The 21,476-nt window shown below is 41.1% G+C and overlaps 1 protein-coding gene across 3 annotated transcripts in view; it reads left to right on the plus strand.

Annotated features, from left to right (window-relative positions):
• LOC121481290 (cytochrome P450 4X1-like) overlaps nucleotides 1-12,844 on the plus strand; it is a 92,702-nt gene extending 79,858 nt beyond the window's left edge. For all 3 annotated transcript variants that reach the window (XM_041738566.1, XM_041738567.1, XM_041738568.1), the window contains 6 exons: nucleotides 896-1,002; nucleotides 1,555-1,745; nucleotides 5,016-5,149; nucleotides 8,393-8,457; nucleotides 10,819-10,901; nucleotides 11,689-12,844. In XM_041738566.1, coding sequence (XP_041594500.1) covers nucleotides 896-1,002; nucleotides 1,555-1,745; nucleotides 5,016-5,149; nucleotides 8,393-8,457; nucleotides 10,819-10,901; nucleotides 11,689-11,857 — 749 coding nt within the window. In that variant the 3' untranslated portion in view covers nucleotides 11,858-12,844. The remainder of the gene's footprint in view (nucleotides 1-895; nucleotides 1,003-1,554; nucleotides 1,746-5,015; nucleotides 5,150-8,392; nucleotides 8,458-10,818; nucleotides 10,902-11,688) is intronic.
• Nucleotides 12,845-21,476: the final 8,632 nt, after the last annotated feature.

Genomic DNA, 21,476 nt, shown 5'->3' on the forward strand with positions numbered 1-21,476 from the left:
GAAAATGCTCTAATCTTGCTTTGATTTCTTTATTGTTCTTGAAAAATATGATGCTACCTTAATTTTCTTACCCTTAAAAGTTATTTGCTCTTTTGTCTGGAGTCTATGAGGATTTTCTTTTCTGTCTTTAATGTCAAATAGTTTTATTAGCATATGTATTGGTATTGGTTATTCTGTTCCAACTTTCCTAGGCATAGGATGGGCCTTTTAATATGTACATTTAAATTTTGTCTCACTTCCAGAAAGTTTTCTTGAATTATAGTTTTAGATACTCTGTTTCATATTTTTCTGGGGTTTTCTTTTTTTTATTTTTTTTTTATTTATTTATGATAGTCACACACACACAGAGAGGAGAGAGAGAGGTACAGACATAGTCAGAGGGAGAAGCAGGGTCCATGCACCGGGAGCCCGACGTGGGATTCGATCCCGGATCTCCAGGATCGCGCCCTGGGCCAAAGGCAGGCGCCAAACCGCTGCACCACTCAGGGATCCCTGGGGTTTTCTTTTAAGACCCTTCAGTTACACAGATGTTGGTGTTTCTTTGCTTGTCTTCCATTTCATTTGATAACTTTTCCGTTAAAAAGAGACTGAGAAAGAAAAGAATGATTGGGACTTGCACCTGCATTTGAAACCATTTTTATTATATTGCCTACCTAGTTATACAAAGTCTATTTCAGGTATATTGTGTTTCTTTGGAGCTTTGATCAAAGTTTGTCATTTGAGGGAGAACAAACATCCGCAAAAATTAATTCTACATAAATACAAGTACCCATTCTGAGATCAGTAAATTAGCTAAGATTTGAAGCTATTTATGAGCCATGGCTTGCTCTGTAATTATTTTCCTTAAATAACTTTGCTGTCACTTTGGTAATGGGGAATTGCTATTCTGTCCCAGAAAAGGTAATCCAGGATAGAAAGAAATTACTCAAAGATGAGAAGAAGCATGGCAACACTCAGAAACGGAAGGACCAGGATTATCTGGATATTATCCTTTCTGCCCAGGTAAATCTTTTAAATGTCTGAGGCAGCTCGTGTATCAATTAATTGTGTGGGTAGATGGATGAGTGGAGGGGAGACAAGAGCAAAATTGATCAACTAAATTTAACAATACTTTTGAGGTGATGGGTTAGCTCTATACAGTTTGAGGTAAAGATAGAGGTCTGTAATTCTGTCACTACAGGGAATCACATAATACTAAATTTTTTGCTAATTGGACAGGACTTGGTGATTACTGCAAAGATACATGGTAGTTTAGGGAAACACGGGAAAATGGGTCACAAAGTAAGTTGGTAAAATGATGAGGAGGAGGTGCTGGAAAATCTGCATGAATCTGGCAGGATGATTGGAGGAACTCTTTGCAAGGCCTACATTTCTTATGTAATGTTGGTTCTCCTTTGTCAAAGTGTGGCTCCTACTATATATTTGTTGAACAGAATTAAAATGGAAACTCTCATATGAATCTCTAATTTTTTGCCCTAAAGCCATTATCTTGATTATGGCTGCAGACATCTGTAAATTGACATTGCATAAACATATCTCCACTATACCTTCCAGGCTGAAAATGGCAACAGCTTCTCAGATACTGACCTACAGTCTGAGGTGAACACATTCATGTTGGCAGGACATGACACCATGGCAGGGAGCATTTCCTGGCTCCTCTACCACCTGGCTCTGAACCCTGAGCATCAGGAGAGATGCCGGCAGGAGATCAGGGGCATCCTGAGGGACAGGTCTTCTATCACATGGTAAGATCTGCATTCTTAAACATTTCATCCTTCTTCCTCTTCATGGGTTTTGCTTTATTTTCTCCTCTGGTACCTTAGTCACCACTGCGCTTCAAGATACGTGCCTATAGAAACAGAAAAGTAGACTACTATTCTTTTTCTAGAGAGATCAAAATTATCATTATATCTTTGCAAAAGAAGTTCATCCATCCACAATTATCTGTTTCTTTGTTTTTCTAATCAGTGGTGTGTAACGTCCCATTTCTTTCTTTCACCTGGCTCAGTGCACTGGAAATAGGGACTTGATCCCTAGACTTGCATTGAGAGCTTAAATGGTAGAGCTCAAGTGTGTCTCCTCTCTGAGATCCCAGCAAGCATCCGTATCATTTAAGCCCCACTGTAGTCATTCCCTCCCATCTCCTTTTCACTCCTCAGAACTAGCTTAGACTTTGAACACAGTACTAAATCATATACACTGTAGTTGAATCTAGTGATTATGGACTGAGTACATACATTCTCAGTACTGAGGCACTTAAGAAATGTGCAAGATTTGGTGTGGGTCCTGTCCTCAATGAGCTCATACCCAAGGAGAGGAGACAGGCTTCTGTATGGATAATTGCTATATAATCTGCTAAGGATAGCAAGAGAGAGATGTGCTGGCGACTACAGAGACTTAGAAGACAGTCACCTAACCTGGTACTCAAGAGGGGACTCAAGAGGACTTCCTGGGAGATCTGACACCCAAGCTGCCTCTTATAGGATGGATTAGCTAGATAGAAATGTCAACACCATTTGCAAGACTTTGAGCTTATCTGACTGTTCAGTGATGCCCAGGTTATGGACTTACCCCTAAGACATGCTGTCTGAAAGAAAAACAAACAAGCACATCTTGATTTAAACCACATTCTGAGCACTGGGTGTTATTCTGTATGTTGGTAAATTGAACACCAATAAAAAATTAATTTATTTTAAAAAAAAACACATTCTTCACCCTAGCTAGATATTTCACTTATTATTGCTTTGCTAGTCAAAAGGGCAGAAAGATGGAAATGCTAAGGGTCATCCAACCCTAGCACTAGGGGGGAAACACTGCATTTCAAATGCAAAGGTCAGCTCAGTAAGAGCTTTTGTAAGGGGAAATTTAGATTTATATAGCTATGGTAGAGATCTTACTTTTTATAAGGAAACAGTAGTTATTTCCTACCATAAATTAAAGGTTTATGGGCAGCCCCAGTGGCTTAGCGGTTTAGCGCAGCCTTCCGCCTAGGGCATGATCCTGGAGATCTGGGATCGAGTCCCACGTCAGGCTCCCTGCATGGAGCCTGCTTCTCCCTCTGTCTGTGTCTCTGCCTCTCTCTTTTTGTGTGTCACTCATGAATAAATAAATAAAATCTTTAGAAAAAAATAAAAAATAAATTAATTAAAGGTTTAATCTGTATAGCACAAAATAATGTCGATTAGTCATTTTTTATTCATTCTTTAACATTAATTGGATATCTTAACCTGTTTAGGGTGGATATATATACAACCCCAATATTGGCCTTTCTTATTCTTTTTTGGCCTATGTGAAATGTGAAAACAATAAAGAAATCTTGGCCAGGTAAGAAAACAAAGTCCTAAGGATCTGTTAACTACCATTCATTTTAATGAAAGAAATGAAAATATAAAGAAAAATATGTTTTTATTCCATACTATGGCCCTATACTTACATTTAATGAAATTTGCACATGGCATGCTGAAAACTTATAATTCTTTTAGACAGATAATAAAACCACACTGCAAAGAGCAATTTCTGAAAAAGCTGGCAAGTTGTTCAACATCCCTTTGGCTCCTCGTCAGCCATTTCTGCATTGGGTTAAAATTTCTCTCTTCTTGCACCAGGGCTAAGATGGACAATATTGTGTTTCTAAAATATGCAAAATGCCAGGCTAAGCAGAATTACCCTTTTTATTCTGGGCTTGAGGAGGAAAGAGCTCAAAATGAAAATCTGCACTGCCAAATGGCCAGAGCCTGCATTCAAAATAAGTAATCAGAAAAGCAAATAGAAATACAATAAGGCAAATAGACTGAATATATGCAGTCATCTTATGACTGGCTAGGATGAAAATGAAAAAGTTTATTCTTCTCCCTCTGATACTTCACACTTGTGTGGGGCAAGTTCTTTTCATCTCTGGCGTGAAATTCTGAGTGAATCTCATAGAGTTCCTATCCATTTAAGTCACAAGAGCAGTCTCATTTCAGTAATTAAGCTGTCTGGTCCAGTGGAATAACAAAAAATACAAATTCGTATCCATCTGGAGCATATCCCTCCATCCCATCTGAGCATTTCTTTGGGTCTGAAAGCCAGTGGTGGGTGAGGGGGTCTTGATTGGCTTCTTTTTACTGACAGGTTCCTCACCAACCCATTAGCTGCTGTTTCTGAAACTTTTAGAAGTGGTCCCAGGAGGAACGAGGAGAAAGGGGTTGGTACTATGAAGATCTTGCCTTCTGAGCTTGGTGGCTATTCAGTGCTTCCTTTTACTCTCAGTAGGCGTATCTGAGTTTCAAGGAGAATCTTGGAGATTCCCTCACTGGAGCTTTGCCATGGTAATTCATGAGACAAGGGAATTCTTGTCCTCAGAGTTCCTTTCAAGACGGTTCCGAAGCTCTCCCTCTTGCTGGTTCATTGGCCCATAGAACACACTGGAGCACTCCTTACCTATTTGTCTCTATTGCTCTCCCACAACTCCCTGTTTGTTCTGAGTCACAGATTTTCCTCTCAGTCCTCTGCTCCTCAAACCCCAAGGCACACATGTCAGATCATCTAAGTGACCAAGAAGTGACCCAAGAAGCCCCTCTTTGCCTAACACGCTTGAGGGGGCCCTCCTGCATTCCGCAGCATTGTGCCATTCCAACATTATCTTTAAAGGATTTTTTTCCTCTCTCAAAACTCTGAAGCCCTCTCTCTTCATTCCTTAGTCATACTTTCTACATTCTTGATTTATATGATGACTAAGAGTTGCGAAACTGGTTTCCGAAACCTCCCTAGCAAATCTTTTACCAGTAGATTAGCATCTCACTTTATAATGAGGATATCTGACACTTGTTTGGTTCCTCTTCCTCTGGAACTTCAGCTGACCCTCAGGCAGAAAGAGTCTCATTTTAGCATTCTGTTACATAAATCAATTGCAAAATAACTTTAACCTAGAGATAATATTTACCAAGAATAAATAATGAATAGGAAAAAACATTAATATTTACCAACTGGATACGGAGTCTGAGTTCCTGCCCCTCCTTCCCTTGTCCTTACAGGGACCAGCTGGGTGAGATGTCATATACCACCATGTGCATCAAGGAGTCACTCCGACTGGCGCCTCCAATCCCATCCATTTCCAGAGAGCTCAGCAAGCCCATTACCTTCCCAGATGGATGCTCCTTGCCTGCAGGTCTTTGCATTCTTTTCCTAAGCAGGTCCTAGAGACCAGGGGATCCTGGCAACCACAGTGACAAAGACTGGCTTTTTTTCTCTTTTGACTCTTAGAGAAGTCAAAAGAACCTCTGGCTTAGGGTTGGGTGCCTAATAAGAACTCAGTGGGTAATTCCTTCATCAGATGTGGTTTCCAGACTTTCCCAAAGGCACACAGCCATTTGCAGCGAAGCTGTGCCCAGAACCCAGGTGGCCAGAATCCCAACCCAGGGTTTCTTCACTTAGCAGGACATTGCTTCTAAGATAATCCTTGTTTAGCTTAGTTTGAGACCTGGGTGAGACTTCATGATGATGTAGGAAAAGATATTAGGGTTCGAAGCCAACAGCCAAGAAAGAATTCTTGAGCTTTTGGTGCAAAAAGGTAGTTTTATTAAAGCACATGGACAGGACCCATGATGGGCAGAAAGAGCTATAATGGGGTTGTGAGGGGTGGTGATTATATATCTTCAAGTTGGGAGAGGGCTAGGGATAGTGTAAGTCTCTAAGGAATTTTGGAAAAAAATGTTTCCAGGACCTTGAGGGGACTAGCTATTATTAGGAAAAGGTCATGTATTACTATCTAATAAAACCTCAGTCATGATTCCCTTCAGATGTATATCAATGGGCCATATGCTTGGGGGATGATCACCAACACATGTCTTGGGGGTTTAGTTATAAAGGAAATTTCTAAAGGAATTTTTGTATGTTGAAGTAGACTCACAGGATCCTGAAGGTTGGGCTGTGATTGCCTTTTGCCCTTAGCAAAGTGTCAACATTAAGACAGCTGAGTCCCCTAGACTCATTCCTAGAGGAATGTCACTCTGCCTGTTTCAAGGACTTGTCAAAGGGCTGTAGGTAGCAAGGAAATTCAATAATTTTTCTTCTGCCTTTGTTTCCCACATTAATGGGAGATGAACATCATTATCTTTATCTAGAAGACCCAAGGTAGGGTCTTTGGCTTCATCATCGTAATACTATCATTCTTATAACTGTGCAGCACGTAATAGTTTACATAGAGCCTTCAAGAGCATTAGCTCATTTTCCCACCCTCAGAACATAATCTTAACAGACACTTATATAGTGCTTCTCGGTTTACAAAGCACTTTCATATACTCTTGGTGTAGCCAAAAACCCCACTAGCGATCCCAATGTGCAGATTGGCAGAACTAGAACTTGCACAGAGGCCCCACACTGGAACCTAGTGCTCTTCAGAGCACAGGTTTCTGAGCAGGGCAAGGGGGAAGCATAGGGTGTCATGGGATACACCCTTCACCTCTCTGCTTGGGTATCCTGTTAACTCTTGTCCTTGGAAACAAGCTGGCAGGATTGCTTGTAGCAATTACCAATGGCCTGTCACTGGGACTTTGTTGACAGATCCAGAATTTTCATGGTAATCAAATAATCCTCAAAATCTCTCTCCTCTTTTTTTTAATCCCCAAACCACTTGGATATTTGCCAAAATTTCCTCCCCTCCGTTTATGAATAGAACCAACAGAAAGGCCCCTAGATGCCGTTAAAGTCTCCCCTCCCACTGCCGTCATGTTTAAGTCAGAGTCTTCCAAAGAGCCTGAGCAGCTGCGGAAGCTCTTCATCAGAGGCTTGAGCTTCAAAACAACCAATGAGAGTCTGAGGAGCCATCCTGAGCAATGGGGAGCCCTTACGGACTGTGTGGTAATGAGAGACCCAAACACCAAGTGCTCCAGAGGCTTTGGGTTCGTCACATATGCCACCATGGAGGAGGTGGATGCAGCCACAAATGCAAGGCCACACAAGGTGGATGGAAGAGTTGTAGAACCAAAGAGGGCTGTCTCACGAGAAGATTCTCAAAGACCTGGTGCCCACTTAACTATGAAAAAGACTTTTGTTGGTGGCATTAAAGAAGACACTGAAGAACATCATCTAAGAGATTATTTTGAACAGAATGGGAAAATTGAAGTGATTGAGATCATGACTGACCGAGGCAGTGGCAAAAAGAGAGGTTTTGCTTTTGTGACATTTGATGACCATGACTCTGTAGACAAGATTGTCATTCAAAAATACCATACTGTGACTGACCACAACTGTGAAGTAAGGAAAGCCCTATTGAAGCAAGAGACGGCTAGTGCTTCATCCAGCCAAAGAGGACGAAGTGGTTTGGAAACTTTGTTGGTGGTCGTGGAGGATTTTGATGGGAATGACAACTTTGGTCATGGAGGGAACTTCAGTGGTCAAGGTGGCTTTGGTGGCAGTCGAGGTGGTGGTGGATATGGTGGCAGTGGAGGTGGCTAGAACGGATTTGGTAATGATGGAAGTTACTTTAGAGGTGGAGGAACCTATAATGACTTTGGCAATTACAACAATCAATCCTCAAATTTTAGACCCATGAAAGGAGGAAATTTTGGAGGCAGAAGCTCTGGTCCCTACAGTGGTGGAGGCCAATACTTTGTCAAACCATGAAACCAAGGTGGCTATGGCAGTTCCAGAACAGCAGCTGCTATGGCAGTGGCAGAAGGCTTTAATCACTGCCAGGAAACAAAACTTAGCAGGAGAGGAGAGCCAGAGAAGTGACAGGGAAACTACAAGTTACAGCTGATTTGTGAACTCAGCCAAGCACTGTGGTGACAGGGCCTAGCTGCTACAGAGAAGACATGTTTTAGACCATACTCATGTGAATGGGCAAATAACTTGAGGACTGTATTTGTGACTAATTGTATAACAGGTTATTTTAGTTTCTGTTCTGTGGAAAGTGTAAAGCATTCCAACAAAGTGTTTTAATGTAGTTTTTTTTTTTTTTTTTTTGCACCCATGCTCTTGATTGCTAAATGTAACAGTCTGATCATGACGCTGAATAAATGTGTCTTAAAAAAAAAAAGAACCAACAGAAACTTATCATTGGACCTGCATGATGGAATTATGGTTCTGTTCCCCTGGACCCAAATGGTCTCTGGTGGGTGCTGTACAGTCCATTAACAGATATCATTTTGACATGAAACCAACAGCTCCTTAAGGTAGAATCAGATATTAAATAAGTCATTGCTTTGAAAACCAAGGTGTCAGAAAAAAAGAAAGAAAACCAAGGTGTCACCCAAGCCTCAACTTTCCATGAGTTCTTAACTGCTGACATCAGCTACAGCACACAGAGCTCTGCCAGGAACAACCTCATTCCCTTCAAGAAGAGCAGTATAACAGTAGCCCACAACTTGATCTATCTGCTGCAATCTTTTTTCTTTCTTTTCTTTCTCAGGAATAACTGTGGTTCTCAGTATTTGGGGCCTTCACCATAACTCTGCCATCTGGGAAAACCCAAAGGTATGATTGTTTACTTATAAATCCTTCAAAGAACTAATGCAGTACAACTCACTTTTTGTTAGCACGATGTGGAAGTGGCAAATGGCACAAAGCAAATAAACAGAAAGACCAAAAATGTTAAAGTTTTCCCCCTAAAAGAAAACTGTCCTGTTCCCCTATTCCTACTGTGTGTTTGCTTTGAATGAATGGATTGACAAAATACCACACAGTCTGCTCTAAGTTGCAGTCTGTGCTGCAGTCATTTACTCAGTGAGCTCCACCAAGCACTCACCTAGCCATCTGCAGGACTGCAGGCTATTCATTTTGCCATGCAGGCAACTCACTCTTCTGCTGGATGTAAGAATCAGAATTCTGGGGAACCCTGGGTGGCGCAGTGGTTTGGCGCCTGCCTTTGGCCCAGGGTGCGATCCTGGGGACCCGGGATCGAATCCCACGTCGGGCTCCCGGTGCATGGAGCCTGCTTCTCCCTCTGCCTGTGTCTCTGCCTCTCTCTCTCTCTCTCTCTCTCTCTCTCTCTCTTTCTGTGTGACTATCATAAATAAATAAATAAATAAATAAATAAATAAATAAATAAATAAAATTTAAAAAAAAAAGAATCAGAATTCTGGCAGAAAACTGATGACACCCTCAAGTTGGGCACTTAGAGGAGAATTTCATAAAGGAACTATTTACAAAGGCGTTGGTAGAGTTTAGAAAAGCAACACGGGGTGCACAAATGCTGAAGTGCTTCCCACCTCTGGGCCAGAGGGGAGAGAGACTTTCGAAGCCCAGAGTGACTGTCGTGCTGGGAAGAGTCCTGGGCAGGAGTTGGGCCTTCAGTAGAGCAGCCAGCCAGAGGCAGCTTGGTAGAGTGGGGTGTAGGGAATAAATAATCCAAAAGCTCTCTCTGTCCACCCTCTAGATTGCCAATCAATGTCTTTTATCAGCCAAACCCAAGAGCAAACCATGTGGGTCAGCTTCTTGGAGCCCCGAGCAGGGCAGGAAAGGGAGGAGAAAGATCTGGAGAGGCAAAAAGAAGACACACAGCTAACCATAGTGCTTGATTCAACCGTCTTGAACTCTGAACACTCACAACACCTACAGACACTTGTTTTCACATAAGTGGCTAGGGTTGAAGACCTCTTATGTGCAATGGGAGGTGGACTGCAGATCTCATTAACAGTTGATCGCATAATCATTTTGGCTAGACTTCTAAGTGAGAGCATTCTTTTTTTTTTTTTAAGTTCAAGTTAATTTTATTGAGTAGAGTTGACACACAATGTTACATTAGTAAAAAAAAAAAAAAAAAAACAATGTTACATTAGTTTTAAGTGCACAACTTAGTGATTTGACAAGTTGATTCACGATGCTCCCTACAAGTAGCCACCATCTGTCCTGTTACACCACTAGAACAATATTACTGATTATTCCCTATGCTGTGCCGTTTACTCCTGTGACTTATTCATTCCATAACTGGAAGCCTGTATCTCCTTCTCCCCTTCACCTACTTTGTCCAAAACCCCCACAACCATCAGTTTTTTCTCTGTATATAAAGGTTTAATTCTGCTTTTTGTTTGTTTATGTACTTGGTTGGTTTTGTTTTGTTTTGTTTAGATTTCACTTATGAGTGGAATCATAGTAATTGTCTTTCTCAATCTTGACTTATTTCACTTAGCATAATACCCTCTAGGTCCATCCATGTTGTCTCAAATGGCACCATCTCATCCTTTTTATGGCTGTGTAATATTCCATTTAATCAACCACATTTTCCTTATCCATTCATTTATTGAAGGACACTTAGGTTGCTTCCTTAATCTTAGCTATTATAAGAAATGCTGCAATAAACATAGGGATGCATATGTCTTTTCTAATTAGTGTTTTCATTTTCTTTGGGTAAATTAAATGGATGCATTCTTACCTCCAAAGTGAAAATAATAACACTGGCCCTACCATTTCTGCTTTCTCCATACTTAGTCTGGGTAGCAGACTAGTCCACTGGGAGGCCAGACAAGGGCTGCAGGTCTAGAGTCGCACTGCCAAGTGTGGTAGCTATTTGTCACATGTGGTTACTGAGCACTTGAAATGTGGCTACTCAGAAATAAGCTATGTTCGAAATGTAAAATACACACTGGATTTTGAAGACACAGTACAAAAAAAGTAGACTATTGGCTTAATGATCAGTTAAATTGAGACATGTTAGAATGATAATATTTTCTGCAAAAGAAATTATATTATCAAAATTACTTTCACCTTTTAAGAATGTGGCTACCAGAACATTGGAATTACATACGTAGCTCATCGTATGTTTCTCAATCAGTGCTAAATAGTAGCTTAAGAAGTGTGCTCATTGGGGATGGTGGTGGCGTTGCCCTGTCATTTCAGGTCTTTGACCCCTTGAGGTTTTCTCAGGAGAATTCTGATCAGAGACACACCCACTCCTTCTTACCATTCTCGGCTGGACCAAGGTAAGGACAATTTGAAGTTGCTGAAAATGCACAGAAATGTTTACTTGGAAACAGCACTCTCCCTTTGGTACCTCAGCTCCATGGAACCCCATCTTCTCACCAGATTATGAGGTAGATCTTGGTACCTCTTTGAGCCCCCGAAAAGACCAGTTAGTTCCACAGAGGACAAAGCCCTTCTCTGTCACATCCTATTCAGCTATGCCTCAGACAGTTATCCCGTGATCCAAACTTGCTCATAAGCCATGCAGCCCACCTCCAATGAAGGAGAAATAATTCCTTTTTTTTTCTTAAGTTCAGATTTATTGAGGTATCTTTGACACATGCAATTGTAAGATATTTGAAACATACATCATGGTGATTTGCTATCTGCGTACATTGTGAAAGGGTTCTTCTCCCTCCTGTTAATTACCACATCCTCCATCTCACCAATTTATCTTTGCATGTATGTGTCTGAGGACATTTGCGCTCCATCTTATTAGCAAATTTCAGTTGCACAATACAGTGTTAGCCACTATAGTCTCCATGTTTTACACTGCGTCCTCACAGGAGAAACAATTCTATATGCAACTCCAAGTGCCACCATGTTTCGAAAGGCCATGATCACATTACAGCCTTTCAGTTCACTTTCTAGCAGGGAACGATAGAAGTTCAAAAGTTTCCATGGCATTTAGTGTGACAATGCTGCTTTACTGTGAATGGCAGATTCATTATCCTAGCATCTTATGAAAGAGTCAGAAACAACTACCATTTCTTCAAGTATCTCTTTCTTTTCCCTTGGTGTCTGCAGGAACTGTATCGGACAGCATTTTGCCATGGTCAAGCTAAAGGTGGCCATTGCTTTGATTCTGCTCCACTTCAAGGTGTCTCCAGACCCCACCAGACCTCTTGTCTTCTTGCACCAGATTGTCCTCAAACCCAAGAACGGGGTCCACTTGCACCTGAAGAAACTCCCCTAATGTTTCTAGCCCAGGGTACAATGATTGTATACATATCCAAACTATATATACATATATATGTGTGTATATCTAGTTTTAAAGTTAAATACAGCTACTGGAGCAAGAAAATGAAGAGGAGTCAAAATATGATGGGAGGGTTAGGGGTAGGTGGGATGTAACTGCACATTATCTGTGCAACTCTGTGTAACTGCACATTATCCAGAAACGTTTCTAGGTGATACGCTGTGTCACGTAGATCAATTTCTGTATGATTTGGGGAGATTTTCCAATCATTCCTGTTTGATTCTGGCTGCTATTAATGCTATATACCAAGAATTTTGCTCAGTGACTTCCATATATTTTCTGTTGCTTTTTAAAATAGTTTTTGGAATTATACAAGTAATAGGTGTGTGTATACTCACAGTAAAAGATTTACAACATTCAAAAGCATGTAGAGTAAAAAGTAAAAATCCCACTTTACACACTCTATACCTCTCTGCCCTGACCAATCTTACTCATTTTCCTAAAAACAGAAGAGTTTGGTGTGCATTCTTTCAGAATTTTTCCTATACATTTCAAATATACATATGTATGTATGTGTGAATTCTTATAGGTGGGATCATATCCGTATTATTCTTGCTTTTTTCAATTAATAAAAAATGCATCTTATTCCTAATCATGGATTCATAATATTCTATAGTGTGGATGTATTATAATTTATTGAGCTATTTTCTTATTATTGGATATTTAATTTATTTGTAGTTTTAAAAACATGCTTATTTGCCATTTGTGTTTATCTTTATTTTGTTGTCTGTGACTCATACATCATTTATGCTTATTTTCCTATGTAGTTCTATTTGAGGTCTTTAATATTGTGGATAATAGTCCTTGATTGTAACTTTATAATTTTTCCCATTTTTTTTTACTTTTATAAAACTGTATGCTAAATGTTAGCATACAGAATTTCTAAATTTTCATAAAAGAAGATAAATAAACTTTGTGGTTTCTGAGAGTTAAGTCTTGGATAAGAAAATCTTCATTTGGAATATTATCTAGTCTACATAGTTTCCTGGTGCCAACAATGCTTATGAAGCCTGAGTGGGAATTTTTTAATAATTACCAAATAATAAATAATAGTTTTTATTATGTCCAGATTCATAACTGATTTGATTTTCGTGTGTCCACTACATGCCAGATATTGTTGTGATAAGCATTCAGTGAATGAAGAGACATGACCCTTGCCCTCATGGAGCTTGTATCCTAAAGCATCCTTAAGATGGATAACAGACAAATAATTTCAGATTTCACTAAGTGTCATGAAAGCACTAGTTCCTTCAGTACTAGACAGTAAGAAGGGGAACTTGCTTTATATCGGGTTGTCTAGAAAATCCTCTCTAAGAAAGGAACAGGTAAGTTGAGACCTCAAAGTCTAGAAGCTACTCCTATTCTTTCTCAGATGCCCCATAGTGGCAAAATTTTGGCAAGTCACTGGGCAATTTAAAATAGCCTTGAAACACTGGGAGTTACAGAACAAATAAACCATGAGAATAAAAGGCACAGCATAGCAAATATAGGCAATGATATTGTAATAGCATTGTATGGTGACAGGTAGTTGTTACACTTGGGGTGAGCATAGTACAATATAATCACTATGTTGTACACCTGAAACCAATGCAACCTTGTGTGTCAGCTATACTCAAATTAAAAGATTTATTTTGATAGCTCTGAAACAAACAGTAGAAGTTTATCATCCTTGCCAAATACCAGCATATTAATCTTGACTCTCTAGATGGATAGAAATGAAAATAAAGTCCTGGTCACATCCGTAACAGTTTACCATAACAAAAATATCCCCAAATAGAGGAGCTTAAACAAGAAAAAAATGTGTTTTTCTCTCATATGAAAGGCTTGAGGAGGTAGGTGGTCCAGAACTAGTAGGGTAGTTTGCACTACATGGTCATCAGGTACCCAGACTATTTATATCTTGTCCTCCATCTTCAATACTCGGCTTTCAATGAATGATCTAAGGTAGTTGCTAGCTCCTACCTTAAAGCAAGAGGGAGGAGATGAAAGGGGATGGGAGGGCAGGAATATTTCCTTTTTTAGGATATTAGCTGCAAGCTGTACTCATCACTCTGCTCACAGCTCTGTGGAAAATCCAGTCCCACCTATAGCTGAACAGGAAACTGGTGGTCTTTAGCTGGCAACCATGTGCTCAGCTAAATCGTCCATTTGTGTAGAAGTAGAAGAGGGATGCTGAAAGGACACCGAGTCACCTCTGCCAGCAACAGCCTATCATTTAAGCACGGACCAGAACAGGTCCTTTATTTTTTTTATAAATTTATTTTTTATTGGTGTTCAATTTGCCAACATATAGAATAACACCCAGGGGATCCCTGGGTGGCTCAGCGGTTTAGCGCCTGCCTTTGGCCCTGGGCGCGATCCTGGAGTCCTGGGATCGAGTCCCACGTGGGGCTCCCTGCGTGGAGCCTGCTTCTCCCTCCTCCTGTGTCTCTGCCTCTCTCTCTCTCTCTCTCTCTCTCTCTCTCTCTCTCTATCATAAATAAATAAATCTTTAATAAAAAAAAAAGAATAACACCCAGTGCTCATCCCGTCAAGTGCCTCCCTCAGTGCCCGTCACCCAGTCACCCCCACCCCCCTCCCACCTCCCCTTCCACCACCCCTAGTTCGTTTCCCAGAGTTAGGAGTCTTTCATGTTCTGTCTCCTTTTCTGATATTTCCACTGATTTTTTCTCCTTTCCCCTTTATTCCCTTTCACTATTTTTTATATTCCCCAAATGAATGAGACCATATAATGTTTGTCAGAACAGGTCCTTTAAAATAGAAATGATATCAGGGATCGTGCCAACCATGAAGGTGTCACAGCATTTAGAGTACAGTAATCAAGAGTCAGCATTCAATAGGCCATACAGGTAAATTTATAAATATTCTCAAGCCGGGAATGGATGGGGTGGGCAAGTATCTTGAAGGAGCCACATAGCCCCGATGAAATACTGTGACTCTGTTTTCTTGTCCCCTCAACTGGAAGATGACACAGAAGCAAAAAAAAAAAAAAAAAAAGTGCTTGCTTTCTTCAACACCAATCTTAAGGTCTACAAAGGAAAATACACTCAACAGAGCTGTAAGTAATATCAAGTATTATGTTTTTATTCTTTACCTTTTGGGAGTCATTGGCCTTTTTTACAAATCTAAAGAAAATTGTGGATCTTCTCCAGAAATGCATATGTACCCCAAGCACCAGCAGGGTTTGTCTGTGATTTCATGACTTTGGTGGACTCCACAAGCCTATGCCTGGACCCAGCTGATAGCCCTTCCTCTGACTTCATATCCTTAGGAACCTTAGCAGGTGGCTGTATCTAGTAATGAAGGTACCCATTAGTTCAGGAGACATGTCATTGCATCCCCCGGCAGCTATCATTGACAACAGTGTTTCAGGATACTGAACCAAAGCCTTCTTTCTTATAACATTCACTCATTGATACAGCTCAAAATTTCTTTATCAATTTATAGTTTTCACAGTCCTTTTATCACCATTATGTAATTAGATCTATACCACACCCTTTGTGACATATGCATGGAATGTTATCAAACCCAGTTCCAATGAGGAAAAGGAGGTTCAGCAAGATCAAGTGGCACATCCAAGGTCTCTCAGTCAGTGAGTAGCAGACCTAGAACTCTGGCGCTTTGGCAATTCATTAAGTAGTTAGTTCTCATGACTTCCCAGGTCCTCAGTGTTTCAGCTCTATAGTTTTAGCAAATCAGATGTGCCTTTGCACTAACATCCACCACCATGGAGTCGAGCTGCAGAGAACTGATGGTGTTCACGGCAGTCATCCTGGAATTAACCTTCTTCTGTCCCTACTCCAGTCTGGTACCCATTTAGGCTCTGGCATCTCGATTCTCTCATTTATAATTCCACTTCTGGTTTCTGGACTCAATATATGCATTTTGGGTTATCTCTCCAACTCCTGATTGTCCTTTTTTCCTCAAAGAGAAGGCCTGAACTACACTCACCCTCAGGTCTCAGCCAATGACGCAGTTGCTGGCTAGTCTTTCAAGCAGCTCATCTGATCCCCCTTGCATGGCGATCCAGATCCAGACCCTAGCTCTGCCTACTTTTCCTCAACACATCACTATCCTCATATCCAAACTCAAACCAGTTTGACAACATCTCTCTTAAAGCACGATGCCTGGAAATGAACAAAATAACCCAAAATGTTATAAGCCTTCTTCTTCTGGCATCCAAGACCACTTCAGGTAGGGATTCCTGTGGTATTTGGGGAAGCCAGAATGCAAGTTTAGTCAACACTCCAGAAACCAGAGTCTTCCTTGAGAATAACTGTAAACACAGAAGAAAAGGGTCCAGAGCTCTCTTTCTCTGATCTCTGGAGGACTTGTGATAACATAGACCTCAGCCCTGCAAATTCGTTTAGAAAACAAAGTATCTCCCCTGAATGGGACAGTATGGCTTCCTTGGCAATCTTTGAAATATCTAATAAGGACACTGACCTTTTCCTGACTCCTCCCCCACAACAACCCATTGTTATATGGGATGCTCCGAGGTGCACCTTCTAGCTCAGAATGGTTGTGCTGAACCACCCAGGCTCGCTCTCTTTTTCTCACCTGAGATAAGTGACATTCGTTTGTGGACTACGGAGCTATACCTGCCTGACTGGAGATTGGCCCCACCTGTACCCACAGGTTGACTGGGTTGTTCCATATATCCTACTACATGGTAGGCGTTCCAGATATATCTGTTTAATGAGTGAATGAATTCATGGACAGATGAGTGAGCAAATGAACTATGATCACAAGCTGACCTCTAGCCACAGCTGTTATACCAACTGCCTAGACAACAGTTATTTATGTTCAGAGAAAATAAATGTTGCAGCTCTGGGTCAATCATGACGTCGGTCTCAGCCATGTTTGTGTGGCTTTGCAAAGCTCCTGCCCACTACAGGGGATGTAATTCCATCTGCACTTCTTCACTCATAGATAGATACTTTTGGAACACCTGTGCAGCAGGTGTAAGGAATAAACAGACAAAGACTGACCTCTTGAAGCTTATATTCAAGAGGGGACCTCAAACAGTTAACAAATAAGTGAATAAGGACGCCTGGGTGGCTGAGGGGTTGAGCATCTGCCTTCGGCTCAGGTCATAATCTTGGGGTCTGGGGATTGAGTCCCGCATCAGTCAGGCTCCCTGTGAGGAGCCTGCTTCTCGCTCTGCCTGTGTCTCTGCCTCTTTCTCTGTGTTTCTCATGAATAAATAAATAAAATCTTTTTTTAAAAAAAAGTAAATGAATAAAGGAATACATTAGTTAGGTTCAAGCTAGCTATAGTAACCAACAAACCCCCAAAGGAAAGAACAAAAATATTGCCCCTCCCTGTGCCAGTCTATCCCTTTGGTTTATTTTCTTCTCCAATACAGACTGCATCTACTCCCTCTGTGAGGATGACAATAAAATTCCTATTTTGCAGGGCATTTAAAATCTCTGAGTAATGCTCATTTCTCTTCATTGGGCCTCGATGGGACTTCTTGCATTCTAGGGTTCTATGAACTGAAAGACAAGTTCTTTAGAACTCATTAAGTTCTAAAGACTTAATGATGGAGGAGAGACAGGAAAACTGCAGTTAAAAATTCTCAACCCTATCCCAATAAGACTATATTTCTCAGATTTTCTTGCTGTTAGGTGTGGCTGTGTGACTTAGTTTGTTTAGGCCAATGGGATATGAGCAAAATTGATGTGTGCAACTCTTGGATCACGTCAAGAGTTTTAAAACCAAGCTGCTTGCTCTAGATCTCCTCTCCCTTTCCCGAGGGCTGGAAGGATTTTGGTTGATTTTGATAACTGACCATTTGGGCCACTTGATTTTTCTCCTCCTGTACTTTAAATTCTACATCTCTGTTTTTTTTTTAATAATAAATTTATTTTTTATTGGTGATCAATTTGCCAACATACAGAATAACACCCAGGGCTCATCCCGTCAAGTGCCTCCCTCAGTGCCCGCCACCCAGTCACCCCCACTCCCCTCCCACCTTCCCTTCCACCACCCCTAGTTTGTTTCCCAGAGTTAGGAGTCTTCCATGTTCTGTCTCCCTTTCTGATATTTCCTACCCATTTCTTCTCCCTTCTCCTCTATTCCCTTTCACTATTATTTATATTCCCCAAATGAATGAGAACATATAATGTTTGTCCTTCTCCAATTGACTTATTTCACTCAGCATAATACCCTCCAGTTCCATCCACGTCGAAGCAAATGGTGGGTATTTGTCGTTTCTAATGGCTGAGTAATATTCCATTGTATACATAGACCACATCTTCTTTATCCATTCATCTTTCGATGGACACCGAGGCTCCTTCCACAGTTTGGCTATTGTGGACATTGCTGCTAGAAACATCGAGGTGCAGGTGTCCTGACATTTCACTGCATCTGTATCTTTGGGGTAAATCCCCAGCAGTGCAATTGCTGGGTCGTAGGGCAGGTCTATTTTTAACTCTTTGAGAAGCTCCACACAGTTTTCCAGAGTGGCTGCACCAGTTCACATTCCCACCAACAGTGCAAGAGGCTTCCCTTTTCTCCGCATCCTCTCCAACATTTGTGGTTTCCTGCCTTGTTAATTTTCCCCATTCTCACTGGTGTGAGGTGGGATCTCATTGTGGTTTTGATTTGTATTTCCCTGATGGCAAGTGATGCAGAGCATTTTCTCATGTGCTTGTTGGCCATGTCTATGAACTATTGGGACTTCATCAAGATAAGAAGCTTTTGCACAGCAAAGGATACAGTCAACAAAACTAAAAGACAACCTACAGAATGGGAGAAGATATTTGCAAATGACCTATCAGATAAAGGGCTAGTTTCCAAGATCTATAAAGAACTTATTAAACTCAACAGCAAAGAAACAAACAATCCAATCATGAAATGGGCAAAAGACATGAACAGAAATCTCACAGAGGAAGACATAGACATGGCCTACTCTTCTGTTTTAAATTCACCAAAAAAAGAGTGAGCCTGAGGAACCCTAAGCCCATGCAAAGCAGAATACCAGGCCCATACATGCTCTCTCTCTCTCTACCCAAAACTTTGCTGCATGGTCCTAACTATGCGTTGTCAGTTACAGGTCTTGTAAGTTAAACTTTTATTTTTTTCAAAGTTTCCTGATGGCTGTTGCTGAAGGGTGTCATCATAAGAACAATCATAAGAACCACAAGGACTGGTCCAGCCACATAGGTTACTGATAGGCTGAGACCAGTGCAAAACACTGTCATACTTCTGGGGCGCCTGGCTGACTCAATCAGTAGAACATATGACTCTTCATCTCAGGATTGTGAGTTCAAGCCCCACACTGAGTGGGGCTTCTTAGAAAAAGGTTAAAAATAAATACCACTATACTTGTATGTTCTCCTACCAAAACAAAACAAATTTTTATAACTTTATTAAAAATGATTCTAACAACCACCCAGTTACTAAAGCTAGAGAGCCATCTACTTCCCTCCTACCCTCATCAGACTCAGTCACAAAGTAAAATTTCTAATTTTCTCTTGAATTCAACCCCTTTTCTCCATTTTTATTGGCAACATATTCATTCACTGTTTCATTTATTTACTCTACTGTGGGCTAACAATCTTGTCAGAAATTGAAGATATCAATGATAATTAAGCATGGTTTTTGACTAAGAGGAGTTTTCAGTACAGTGAGGAAGAAGGCAAGTAAAACACAATGTTTATAATACATCGTGAAAAGCAGTGTTCTGGGATCCTTGGGTGGCTCAACGGTTTAGCGCCTGCCTTTGGCCCAGGGTGTGATCCTAGAGTCCCAGGATTGAGTCCCACATCAGGCTCCCTTCATGGAGCTTGCTTCAACCTCTGCCTGTGTTTCTGCCTCTCTCTCTTTCTCTCTCTCTCTCTCTCTCTCTCTCTCTCATGAATAAATAAATAAATAAAATATAAAAAAAAGAAAAGCAATATTCCTTGGACTTGCCCAGAGAGCAGTGCAAGCCGAAGAAAGCGATTGCTAAGCAGCCATGTGATGATGATGACAGTAAGTCAGGTAGGACATGCCCCCAAAGGAGGTGATGCCTGTTTTTGGAGACCCTTCCTATCTGGCTGGACTCCTTCATGAACGTGGCAAGCAGCAATATTACTTAGAATTAAGGAAATAATTTTCCATGAGACTTCATGTTGCTAAGTGCTCATCTCAACTAATCCAACATTACAGATAAAAATCATATATAAAGGGTGCAGGAGGGAGAATTGCCATTACACATTGACTCCAAGTTGGCCAGGGAACAAACTTCTGTTCAATTGCCCTTAAGGGGCACTCTAAAAAGGTGAGGGTTAGTAACATCTCTAAAGGTAAGTTTTAGTATCACCATGGAAATGACTCTGCTCAGAGATACCAAGAGACGGTAATCAAGACAGCTGTTGTATAACAAACACAATATGGACAGAAGCAGAATTACCAAGTGGATGATCTGGGAAGCGACCAAGAAAATTTTTCATCCACAGGTTTCATGGGATAGAATGGAAAAGGACCCCTAAAATTCTAACGTGGAGACTTGGAGTTTGAGTGCTGCCCGTGAAGCTCTCCTGGTATCCATCTGGCCACTGCTACGTACCATACACCGGGTTTTCATTATGCCATCCAGTTTCTCAGCTGACACTTTTAATGCTGGTACAGACCTAAGGGAGCTCACAAAATACCAACCAAAGATCATCAAAAACCCTTAGAATTGTTTTCCCTCCTAACATATCAGAGAGCACAGAAGGACGCCGCAAATAACTAGGAACGTGCCATGATGCCAACAACAACTCTGGAAAACCCAGCATTGACAATATTTTCTGGCTTGATCCCCCAAAGTGCTCATTTTAAAAGAAACCTGTAGCTTTCATTCTTTGGTCCTTTCTTTCTACTGTTCTACAACTTCTGCTTTCTTTTCTCTATTTCCTGCCATTTTATTCCTTGCTTCTGGCTTCCTTTTCCTTTCCTCTTCAACCTATGCCCGCTCTCTTCAATTGCCCTTTCTCTGAGAATTGGTTTTATCTGTTTGAAGACTGAATGAGTTAAGTTTAGTTTCTACTAAGTCACACTGCCAGGAACAAAATTCCCCACAACAGACTCTTGACTCTAGTCACATGTTCTTTGCACACTCTTTCCCGGAGCTTACTGCATATCAGTTGCTGAATGCAATGGTTAATCTGATGTGCCAACAAGACTAGGCTGCAGGGTACCAGCCATTTGGCCAGGCATTTTTCTGAGCGTATCTGTGAGGATGTTTCCAAATGAGCTTAATACTCTAATTGGAAGACTGAGGAGAACAGAGTTCCCTTTCCAGTATGGTTGCTTATCAGCCAATCAACTGGAGACCTGAATAGAACAAAGAAGCTCAGTAAGAGCGAGCTCTTCCCACCTCACTGCTGGGCTGGGAAATCAGACTTTTCCAGTCTTGACACTGGAAGTGAAACATTGGCTCTTCTTGGGTCCTGAGACTTTGGGACTGGAGACACACCATCAGCGTCTCTGGTCCTCAGGCCTTCAGATTCGAGCTGGAACTACACATTGACTTTCCTGAGTCTTCAAAGAACTGATTGTATATCTTGAGACTTCTCATCCTCCA

The sequence above is a fragment of the Vulpes lagopus genome, chromosome 23, assembly GCF_018345385.1.
Source record: "Vulpes lagopus strain Blue_001 chromosome 23, ASM1834538v1, whole genome shotgun sequence".
Classification (NCBI taxonomy): Eukaryota; Metazoa; Chordata; class Mammalia; order Carnivora; family Canidae; genus Vulpes; species Vulpes lagopus.